Genomic DNA, 12,627 nt, shown 5'->3' with positions numbered 1-12,627 from the left:
CAGACACATGCTATAAACAAAAGGTAAGCCTCAAGCTTTGTATTCCATTGAACACATCTACTCTTTATAGTGGAAAAACATAATAACAACTGAAGAAAATTAGACTTTATTTTGTGTGACATGTGCTGAAGGGAAAGTGAAAGCATTTTCGAAGTGTGTGAGTTTCTGAGGAAGTGTGAGACTTTTTAAATCACTCTGCCAGAAAATAACTACTACAACATACAGCTATATGATTTTCTTTAAATGACAGCCACCCATACACGGGTGTGTTGTGACCACCTTAATTCCCTCAATCTCCTCCTTCCCTCTCTTTCCCCAAAGGTAGCCTATGACACACACACATACGCACACACATACGCACACGCACACGCACACACACGCACACACACGCACACACACGCACACACACGCGCGGCATATTTCACTGTGTTCATTTAACGAGGCCCAGTTACCCCAAGCAACAGGAGGGGCTTATCAGTGCCTCCCTCACTTTCCATACTGTTATCAGCCTGGCCTAGTTCACACACAGACACATACACACTCTGTGGCCTTTTCTGTCAAACACACCCGCGCTCGTTCTATCTCACTCGTTGAGTCGCTCTCTCTCCCTCTCTCCCTCTCTCTCGCACACGCAAACCGGGGAATGAATGTTATGGGGGCTTATCAGTGTCCTTAGGGGCCTGGCAGCCACTTCACAGACTCAGATCCCAGTGCCAAGGCCACAGAGACAAACCTATGTGACCAGAGTGCTGATGAACAAAGCCTCTATACTGTTAAAGACTCTTCAATAGAAGCAGCTGGCTGCGGGGCACACTAACAATGAGCATATGCACGTGACACAATGGCAGCCAGCAGTGGCTACAAGTCGAAGAAAGTTTCAGACACGCTGATGTTCTGTTGGAGCTGTGGCATCAAAAATGCCAGCTGCTCTCTGCATGTTTTGTGCTACATTTATTCACTGCCACTAGCATTAGCATGACAGCCTGACATACTTTACACCCAGAGCCTGATCGACAGGTTAGGTAGTGGAATGCAGCAATCAGTTAATTATGTTGAGCAAACAACTTGAAAAGAAAGTCAGAGTAGGTGTGTAGAGAAAAACAAATCAGTTCATGTTAGTTCATTTAAACATATCTGTGATTTGCTGTAGACGAGAAACGACCTGTAATGTATCCATTCATCCATTATCTATAAACATTGTCCTTTTATAGAGGGTCACGCAGGTAGCTGGATCAAATCCCAGCAGACATTGGGCGATCGCGTATCACGGGCCCAACATACAGTGACAAACAACCATTCACACTTACATTGAATTAGTCTCAATTAAACTACATTTGTTTGGACTGTGGGAGGACAAGCAAACTACACACAGTAAGACCCTGGATTTAAACCAGGCAATAACTTAAAAAGGGGAAAACTAGAATGCCACTTGTTAGAGCGCATACTTGCACCAAGGCCCAAAAGTCCACTTAAGTTCAATAAAGCTGCACCAAATTTCACACACTGATAGCTATCAGATCCTTAAATGTACCAAATATTTGTGTTTTTTCATCAAGATCCAAGAATTATTTCCTGGGGGAAATTATTTGTTTTAAATCCCGCCCCCTGATCCAGAGCCATACAAAAGATGTTTGGGTTTTTCCCTGACTCCTTCTACATCCTTCCACCAAGTTTCATGATAATATGTTCAGTAGTTTTTGCGTAATCTTGCTTGCAAACAATCAAACAAACAAGGAGGTAGTAACGGAGGTAATAACCATATTGCAAATGTGATTGAAAAAATAACATTAATACAAATGGTTTTGGTGTGAAGTGAAGTGTTCCTATGTTTCCCACCCATGTAGATTGATTTGAAAATATAATTAGATTAGTTGAAGGAAAAATATTAGAAATTCTAAATGGATATAGATTATAGATATATTATCATAAATTAGTTTAAATTGGTCTAATCAATAATCTAATGTTTCAGCTTTAATTTCTCCGTACATGAAGCATTGCATAGTGCACACAGACTATTATTGGCTACTGCCAATATTGAACTAGTCTCCATTTCCCTTGGATCCCACGTTGACGTTAATTTGCCAAACGACTGCTCACGCGGTAGGAAGTCGAGAGCAAGGGGGTCACTGCAGGCAGAGATGCTGGCAGTGGTTTGGCACAGGAACTCAGGAAGCGGTGCCTCTAACTGAGCTGTGCTTCCTGTGTGATAACTGACCCAAACATGTTGTGGCTCCATGACACACACACGAAGACAAAGAAAAAGACACTCGCACTCTGCCTCATGTGTAACAGCTGGGGTATAAAAATATTCTTTTTTAAATTGAGGACAAATGGGATCAAAAAACAAGAAACTCAGTGGTTAAACTTAGCATCTTGGAAACAGCTGGTTCACAGAGCAAAACCTAAATGTTCATGTGATCTTCGACAGAAAGAAGCTGAGGTTAATTGCAGTTTCACTTCAAGGCTACACTACTTCACTTTATCAGAATAACTTTAACGTGGAGTCCAGAGGAGCAGGGCAGGGCCGCAGACTCAGGCAGGAAATTAAAAGAAAGGACTGAAAATGATTTAAAGGAATTAACAGTGAGGTGATGGCCAGACAGCGAGAGAGGAGGGGAAGAAAAACAAGCGAGGGGGAGAGACTAATGGAGGGGAGTTTGTTTCGTAGTTCTGTACTAAATGACCACTTCACAGTCATGTCGTCAGGAATGTGCTCATAACGGCCTTAAAAACCTTGAACGTTATGTTTCAAGCTGCACACCAGTTGCCTCCCCCGTACTCGTACAACACACACACACTCATGCACACACACACACAGCCCAGGCACACACACAGCCCCGTCACACATTGCAGTGCAAACGCTTCCTTCCTGTTGCTGGTTTAGCCTCTTTTAGAGGCAAGATAAGAGCAAAAGAATGAGATATATGAAAGAGGGAAGCAAACTGGACTGTTTTCTCTGCGCCTCAGATCGGCCTGACCACATTTCTTTATTTGGATGTTAGCATATTTGTTTTAGTTTTTTTTAATCTGACTTTCGCTTGCTGCAGGTGTGTTGTTCTCACTGCGTGCTGGGCCTCGCACATTTGCTCTCGTTTCTCTTCAGGTTCTGTCAGACCACACGACGGTTTAGCAGTCCCCGCTTCCTCATCGAGAGTCGAAGCAGAGCGAGCGAGCAAGAATGAGTTTCCTGTAACGTCTCTGAGTCTCTGGTCAATTAGTTTACTCACATCACTCTTCAGTGTTGATTCACCCTGCATGGAAACACAGCAGCCTCGACGGATCCTGGTGGGAGCTCTCTGGTAGATCTGCTCTGACGGCCGACGGGAGGTTCTCTCCAAACACTGGACCTGTCTGGACACAAAAAAACATCAGACCTGTTCCGTTATTAACTTCTTCAGAGAAGAGCTGCGATGCTGTTTTCACCCAGTTAGAGTTGCAAGTGTGTGTTTGGGATATACAGTACAACCATGCTGCAGCAGTCAGAGCTCATCTTTGACTTCGCCAGTGACCACATTAACATGTCACAGGTGAGTGTTGTGTCTTTATGTGTCTCGATGCGAAACAAATCACAATCACACTGTAATCTGATCTAATTTAATCTGATTTTAAATTTGTGTGTGCTGGAACACACATTTCTGAGGAATCAGTTGTTCATTAATTATAATCTGGTGTAATCTCAATGCATTTTCTGTGCGTGTTGCAGTTGGTCAGTCACTCAGATTACCCTGCGGTGATCGTGGAGCAGGTTCCTCATCCACACCTGCTCTCATATACAGGACTAGCGTATGAACAGCCACACACAGAAGAGGATTACCAGAAGATGCTCAAAGGTCAGTGAGTGCACACGCACACACACACACACACACACACACACACACACACACACACACACACACACACACACACACACACACACACACACACACACACACACACACAGGGGTGTCTCCATGGCTTCAGGTAACATTACATTGATTTCCTGGGAACTTACTATCAATGTCAATGTCAATGTCAAATTTATTTATATAGCACATTTAAAATTACTTGGTTGACAAAAGTACTTTACAGGTGTAATGGTACAACAAAAGGACAGTAAAACGTAATACATCATAATGCAAGTAATACAAATTAAATTAAATTATTAATTAACCCTAACCCCCCTTAAAATACTATAACCATAACCCTAACCTTAAAGCATGTCCTAAACTTTAATGATTTATGTTATTAGGGCTTTTTGTCCCCATTAGGAAGAGAAGTCCCCCTAATGTGGCTGTGTAAACAGATTTAAGTCCCCAATTCATAACAACACTAACCTTAACCTGACTAGAATTCACATCTGACCTCTAACCTTAACCAGGAGCTCAGAAATGAGGTTTTTTTCTCATGATTATCAGGCTCTGGGCCTGACAAGGTTAGTGTTTGTGTTGGAAAAGGTTAAAAAGAGGCTGTAAAATTGTGATCACACACACAGTTGTGTCTCCATGACTTCAGAGAACATTACATTGATTTCCTGGAGACCTTAACCCTAGTTACTACTGAACTTGACTATCTGTAACCCCAACCTAAACATCAATCTTAACTTAACTCTTAACCTATACTTTACCTTAACTATAAAACATATCATGGGATCCTGCTTTTAGTCTCCATAAGGAAAACATGTAGGCTAATACCTGGACCACACACACACACACACACACACACACACACACACACACACACACACGGATGTGCTGCAAATAAGCCATAACTCTGTAACGACTACTATAGAAGGAGGGACATCACAATAATACTACTGTACAATATCAGTACAGAACACAATCACAGGTGACACTTACTCTAACCTTAACCGTAGTCACCTAACCTGCTGCCTCGTGCTCATATCTTTTCATCATTGTGACCTTTGCTCTGAGAACTCTCATGATGTCTCACCCATGGACTGTACATAAAAAGGTGTCACCAGGTACGGGAAGAAATAGCCCGGGACCGCGCATGCGCAGTCGGCCCTCTCGCACATGGACCACCTCCGCAGAAATCCCGGAAGTGAAACAAAACATCCCGAGCTTGTGTGTGTGGGAGAGAGTTAATGAATCATATTAGGATGTAGACGAGGTGACGTCTGGCTAAGGGACACATGCTTTAACCTGTGCCTCGCCGCTGCTGCCAGTTCAAAGTAAGTTTCCCCGCTGTGCCGACCGGTTTTGTACATTGTGGTGGTTGGAGGGAGCAGCAGCTGGGTGTTGGGACATGGCGAGGCGAGGCTCACTTAGCACAGTAACAGCAGCAGAGCAGCTCGCACATACGTGGAGCATGTGCAGGACGTTCACTGCCGTTGAAAGGCAGCGGTCCACCTGTCGCGTGTCTGTGGACAGGTCCGGTCGGTGTGACAGCTCGCTGCTGGGGTTTGCTCTGCGGCTCAAGGTGTCCGAGCTCACAGCTGTTAGCTAGCAGATGTTTTCTGACGCTTCAGAGCCGCCGCACGTCACATGTACCGATGCGCACAAAACTGTAGACCCCCCCCTCCCCCTCTGATCATGTGTGGACTCGAGCACATACATGTGGTGAGATGTATGCTGATTGATCAGTGGAAGAAGTTCACATCTGATTGTATTGTTTATTGTGGAGTAGAAAAGATATAAGTATTGTCTGTCTAACTGTGTGCTCATGTGTATTGAGTGAGGTTTATTGGCTGTTTGGAGCCATAACTAAGATTGTTGATAGATCATATAGCGAGTTGTGTCATTAAAGGTCCAGAGTGTAAGATTTAGCTGAAAGGGATCTATTGGGAGAAATTAAATATAAATTAATCCTAGTGATGTTTTCAGGAGTGTGTAATCATCTATATTGTTTTCTTTACCCTTGAATGAGCCCTTTATATTTAATTACTTTATATTTACATCAGGAGCCGGTCCTCTCTATGGAGGCCGCCATGTTTTTTTACAGTAGTCCAAACTGGACAAACTAAAAACTTTTGAGTTTTTATTACAACTGAAGGAGGTTCTCTTTCATGTTTGATAAGATAAAATAATCCTTTATTTGTCCCACAATGGGGCAATGTGCAATATTACAGCAGCAAGAGTCAAAAAGTAATAAAAAAAGTAATAATAATTATCATGCAATACTTAAGTGTACGGATAATGATACTTAAGTGTATGGAGATGAAAAAAATATGGAAAAATATGAAAGGGGAGGGTGAGGTGAGGGGTATTCAGCTGCAAAATGCAACTTCCCATGTGACAGCATTGCAAAATCTGAACGTAAAATCAATAATTCTTGCTTTCTAACTCAAAGACCACACTCTTGAAGAGAGATAGGAAAAAACCCATAGACCCTCTGACTTTTAAGTTTATTCTGAATCGCAATTAACAGGTGTGAAAGGGGCCTCAGACCACAGTCCGGACAAACAGACATAAATTTTGTCCCATGAAAAGAGGTAGTCTCGGTCCTGATCAAACTGAACCATGCTTTAGTTCATTTTTTGTGTGAAAACTTTTTTTTGTATCGTGGTTAGCAGGATTGCTTGTAGTCTTCATTTTAGCGACATGGACGTTCATTTTGTGCCTTGAAGTAGGTGATGCTGGGAGTGAAATTATAGAGATATTACAGTGTCAATGAAAGTAACAAAATTAACCAGTTCATTCATTTTCCTTATTCAAATGGCAAGTCTACTTTTTTTTTTAAATGCACTTTATTAAAAAAACTTAGGAGCCCACGTAGGTGATGACGACAGGACGTACTTATGTCATACAACGATAAATATCTCACTTCACATTTATTTTTGGACAGATTTTTGCTCCTGAGAGAAGGTTGTGTTTTTTAACTCTCCTTTATGAGGAGAGAATGACACAGAACATCTTACAATCTGAGGTAGATCAATAATGTGTCCTCACTGTGTTTCCACAAAGCATCAGCATTATGTTGATATATATTGAACCTTTGTGATATTGCTATTGACGAAAACTATATTACAATAATAATTGATATTGTTTTATTTCCTAGCTTTTTTATCTAGTGTATTAATTTCTCTAACAATCTGATCATATTCCAGCTAAGTTAGAGCGACTGTACAGGACACACACTTCAGCTCCCAACCAATTCACTCATGAGACAGGAAAATTAGAAAAAGGAGAGGATAAAATAAATGCTCAACCGCTGTCTCTCCAGGCGGCAAATGCCTACTACTTTAATAAAGAAGCCTACATTGACAATTACTGGATCACTGCAGCCACTGATTGATCTTAGCCACTGTCTCTACATTGAATTACTACTGAACAATTACAGGAAAAGCCCATCCCATCTTCAGAGGGGGGGCACATTGAAGGGTTGCTTGAACCCTTCGGTTTGGTGTGCAAGGTTAACATCACATAACAATGTTGTAACCACTGCACATGTAGATAGTAAAGGTTTATATACTGGGGGATTTCCGATTTCTGTCACTGAAATATTTTGCGTCACCCCAGTAGAAAGTAGGTGAATAGAATTTTAATTTCTGATGCTTATAACCAGGTATAGGTGATATAGATAAAGTCATCTATATTGAAAAATATAGAGTTATAGCAAGTTAATAAAATGTATCATTATAATGTCTATTTTTCATCAATCCAACAAGTTATATTCAGTAGCATCAGTAACAGGCCTTTTGCAAGAAGGTATTTTGACAGGTATTGTATGTCAGGAAAAGCAAAAGTGTTACTTATAACATTAAAAAGGCGGAAAACTGAAGCAGCTGAATGATACCGGTCTTTTGCTATTGTGACACATCAACATGTCTGGTGTGAAAAAGGCCTACTCTCAGGTGAACTACTTTCTGCAGTAGGAAGAGTCTATTTTAATAATAGTTTAGTTTATCCAGAGTAGTGAGACATTATGGAAAGATGTATTGGTGTTGAATTATTTTTACCTTACCTTTAGCACCACAAGTGAAATTCCTTTTGGCCTCATTGTATTTAATGGAAGCAGAAAACACACATAACTGAAATGAGAAATAGTTACATTTCTAGATACCAATGAAAGACAAGAATGTGTTTAATAACTTGGTTAAACATTTTAACAAACTTTCTTCTCCCTGAAGTCCACCCTCCTCCACCCACTGAACATGTTGTTGTTCTTTGTCTAAAGTGGAGCCATGTGAAAGTGGAGAAGAAGAGACCATGGAGACGCTTGTTGCTGCTGACTCGCTTCTCAACATGGACTGTTCTGACACCCTCTCCCTGGAACACTATTGTAAGTACACACACACACACACACACACACACACACACACACACACACACACACACACACACACACACACACCTGAGTTAACGTTAGTAGAATGCACACCAACAGAGAGACGATGTCCCAGTAAAACCTCACCCCCTCTTCTTTTTGATGTAGGACATGTTTGACTGTGGGATGTTATTTATAGACACAGTGGTCACAGTGCTGTTCTCTTTCATTACATCTGTTTATGCCCCCTGCAGCCCAGACCTTCCTACCATCACTGGGTGATGTCATCACAGCTCCTGTTACCCAGGTGACTGTGTCAGCAGAGGGGATAGTGGGACCTGTTGACCACTCACAATGGCACTCGTTGCACACAAAGAAGCCTGCGGCACAGCTGCAGACCAGAAAGAGAGGTCAGCCACTTATTTATTTATTTTCTTATTAGAAAGTCTTCTATGATTATAGCTTGTATGACGATATTAAATATCTCAGGTTAATTATGTATTTTTATTCTTCATCAACTCAGGTAAAAAACGTCGACATCGCAGGGCAGAGTCTCCCACACCAGACATCACAGTGAAAAAGGACAAATACAACAAAGGTACTGTGACAAAAAATTGTAAAGACACTGTCAGACATTAATCTCATTACTTAAGTTTTATGGGACTTACGTGTTGGTCACATGTATAAATAAGCGTCAGAGTTATGTTTACGTAAAAATGTCACAACAGCAGTCTCAGTACTGAAGGGCAGACTTTAACGTGTACTATAACATTTACATAACACTTTGAATACTGCCATGGTGCCATAAATACCACAAGGCTGCAGAGATACAATCTATACAGTGCAAATTAAATGCACTGTCTGAAGGGAAGCTGCAATTTATTATAATCTCATGCATATAAAAAAAAACAAGGTGTAAGGTAAATTATACTTTACAGTGTGTGTAAACCACACAACACCTTGAATCAAACGTTTATGTTAATGTGAATTTAGTGGCAAGTGACAGAAAATGTGATCATTGATCGATCATTTATCAAACAAAAATAGCAAAGATTCAAATGTTCAGTTTTTATTTCATATATATTAGTAAACTGAATATCTTTTGGGTTTTGGACAAATAAAGCAAACAATCTAAACAAGGCTGATTGGACTGTGGGAAACTTTATCAGCCATTTTTCATTATTCTTTATTTTTATATAGACATTCAGTTATTGTGAAAAAAAGAGCCTAACATTTTTATTTTTCCTTCATGATATCTGTGAAAGGAAAATGTAAAACATCCCTCCAATCATGTCCCAAATGAGTGACATAAAGAAGAGACTGAAACTGCGATTTTTGGATCTGAATGAGTTTATTGCAGTCTATATGTTCCCCCTATGGGGGTCACTAGAACCCCAAACCAAATCAATGCCAGTTAGGGCAAAAAAAACTAGCATTCACTGTGAACTGCTTGGATAATGAATAAATAAATAAAATGCAAGATATACTGTATCTAATGTCGAAGTAGTTTAAATTAGCTATTGTAATGATCTAAATGTTTATACCGAATAATGAAATGTTATTTGGGTTATCACTGTAAGAAGCGTGGGTAAACATCCTTTGAACTCATGAAAGTCATTAAACTCCTCAGTGAAAAAACAGAAAATTCAGCTTTCAAAGCTTTTTAGCTTGTGCACCAGGTGACAAGTATCACATTGACATGTTGCTCTTTCTGTAAATGTCATGTCATGTCTAAATAAAGTCAGAGGGAAGTTTTATGTAAACGCTACAGATGCCTGAGTGTTAAAAGTCAACACATTAACAGAAAGATGAGGACAAAAAATTCTGGGTCCAAAAAGGGATTTAGATGGCTCACAGGGGATGAGTCACTTTTGTAACACAGCCTTTACAAAAGTAATTTTCCATGTTGTGTCCTTGTCTTTCCTTCACCACGTTTCCTGTGTTTGTGCTTCAGGAGGAAACACGCTGTACCTGTGGCAGTTCCTCATGGAGTTGCTACAGGATCGACAGGTCTGTCCCCGCTACATCAAATGGACTAATCCCCATGCAGGCATCTTCAAGCTGGTTAACTCGAAGGCCGTGGCTCGACTCTGGGGCAAACACAAGAACAAGCCAGATATGAATTATGAGACAATGGGCAGAGCTCTCAGGTGTGCAACACACAAACATAACATCACATGTTTATAAGTCACATGCTGTTATCCTTATTTCAAAAATGATGATTTAACCAGACCAGTTTCCCAATAATGATTGATCAAGAGCATTGCTTTAAACACTCAGTCTTTCATGTGTTTCTCAAAGCAGTAGTTAAGAATGAGAGCACGTCCATGCTGGTGGTCGCCTCTTAAGGAGTGTTGAACACCACTTTTAAGTAACATAGTATTTTAAGATTATTTTAAGTAAAGTATACAATATAAATACAAATATTTATTAAGAAATTATTATTAAATACATAATTTTATTTTACAATGCAAAAACTGTAACTGTGACTCAATGCTATATATTAAAAGTACATAAATCACAAAGAGTAGATGTTGTAAACAAAACTATAGAAACAGCTGCATTCATATTATTGAGGAATCAGTGTCAGTGATCATGGTAAAAGACTAAATGGACAAAAACAACATGGATTTTACTCTATGAGGAACAGGGGCTTAAAAACAGTTCTGACTAAATGTGATGCTTGGTTTAAGTTTGTTAATGTTGACTCTTTGTATTCATGTAGGTACTACTACCAGAGGGGGATACTCAATAAGGTGGAAGGCCAGCGTCTTGTGTATCAGTTCACCTCTCTGCCAAAAGACATGATTTATATCACAGATGTAGACAGCACCAAAGAAGGAGAAGAAGATGATGATGATCACTACGACAATAGTGGCAACGATGAAGGTGTGAGTGATGACACTGATGACTGCGCGATATCCTCCAGTGACCAATCGGTGGAGGAGGAAGATTTTCCACCACCACAAAAGAAGATGTCATCTAGTAGCTCCGTGAGAGCCCCAGCCGCTCCGCGGACCAGGCCGGCGCCCAGGCCTCCAGGCCAGCGTGAAACTGTCCTGCGGCCCACCAGCAACAGCCTGATCCAGGAGCAGCACTTACCCATAGTGTCTGCTGAGATGCTGCGGACCCTCCAGAACCTGGAGAAGGTCCAGTCCCTGCAGCCCGCCGGTCACGCCTCAGTCTTTAAAACGGCTCAGCTGCTGGGGAGCCTGTACGAACGTCAGGCCGCCGCTGTGGTGGCGGTCGACATCGTGGGTGCACCCGACATGCACGATGAAAAGTCCCACCAAGGGTAGAAAAAGTTCACAAGTAGAGACTTCACAGCTGGTGCCTTTCACTAGCTCTGACCAATAGAACAGAGCAGCCCACAACCAAAAACATGCACATACACTCCACTGTCTCAGGTCCAGTTACAGAGCTGCTCTTTGCTGCGGCATCGAGTTCACACCAGGGCCTTTATATCATACGTGTGTAAGAGCAGAGTTATTGATCTAGGATTAATTTTGTATTTCAGATTTTTTTATTCAAAGGTAACAAAGATAATTCTAGCTCAGTCCTTCCTTACTGGCGTTTGAGTTTAGAGGAAATTGGCAGCGATCAGTAGTTTGACTTCTCAGAAGACAGGCAGACTATAAAAGTCCTTAATCTCAGCCTTTTGTTATTCTCTGTACAAGACACCAAAGACAGACATGCACTGGAATCTACAGTCTCTCTGCAGAAACACGCGCTGCTTGCACGTGGGCTCCACTGTCATGGAGCTAATTACCTGATCTGTGCACACTGTGCCCTCCGTCTCTGCCTTTTCTCTCGCTCTTCTCTTTTTTCTTTTTACCGTCACATGCTGAATCATTTCTCTGCCTTGATGCACTAAAGTTTACCGCTGCTGTATGTTTCTTCTCTTAAGTGCCTGAAGATCTCAGACCACCCTCTCCCCCGCTTCCGCTGTTCCTGGAAAATCGTGAGGTTGTTGAGGGAAAACATTCCATATTATTGTATATTATTTTTTAAGATTACTGAATTATGTTTGTATTGTGAAATGTTGAAAAACAAGGGATCACTGTTATTTCTAGAATAGGAATTTAGCACTGCTGCTGTTTATAGCTGATGTATGTTCAGTGGACCTCGCCTTTTGTTGACAATCACCAATGAAATTATGTCATAGCCTTACTTAGCTACAGCGCCTCCTGTAGTGTAGCGTCTATGCCACGCACATATTCCCTTTAGTTACCACACATTGCATAAAGTACAGCATATGAGTGCTTACATGGACTTCTAAAGCATATCTTTGTATTGTGTGTTATATACTGTATGTTTGTGAACATGCTTGACTTTGTGCCTTGTTTCCATTTTCTCCCTCAGGTTTGTAAAAATTTGTTTTGCTGCAAAGACTCTATGCACTCTATGCAAGTTAGTAAGTAA

General features: G+C 41.0%; 1 protein-coding gene across 2 annotated transcripts; it reads left to right on the top strand.

Annotated features, from left to right (window-relative positions):
• Window positions 1–3,350: 3,350 nt before the first annotated feature.
• On the top strand, window positions 3,351–12,627 carry LOC117778255 (ETS-related transcription factor Elf-1-like). Of its 2 annotated transcripts, XM_034613706.1 has the most exons (7): window positions 3,351–3,527; window positions 3,704–3,830; window positions 8,116–8,220; window positions 8,460–8,615; window positions 8,729–8,803; window positions 10,160–10,355; window positions 10,931–12,627. In XM_034613706.1, exons 1-7 carry the CDS (start codon window positions 3,468–3,470, stop codon window positions 11,502–11,504), a joined length of 1,293 nt encoding a protein of 430 aa, XP_034469597.1. In that variant the 5' UTR covers window positions 3,351–3,467; the 3' UTR covers window positions 11,505–12,627. The 2 variants fall into 2 exon arrangements, with proteins under 2 accessions (XP_034469597.1, XP_034469598.1); XM_034613707.1 differs by lacking the exons at window positions 3,351–3,527; window positions 3,704–3,830 and adding an exon at window positions 5,015–5,170.

This window comes from Hippoglossus hippoglossus, chromosome 17 (genome assembly GCF_009819705.1).
Source record: "Hippoglossus hippoglossus isolate fHipHip1 chromosome 17, fHipHip1.pri, whole genome shotgun sequence".
NCBI classification, from domain to species: domain Eukaryota; kingdom Metazoa; phylum Chordata; class Actinopteri; order Pleuronectiformes; family Pleuronectidae; genus Hippoglossus; species Hippoglossus hippoglossus.
Note: the sequence above shows the minus strand (reverse complement) of the source record. Positions and strands in the feature narration are given on the sequence as shown.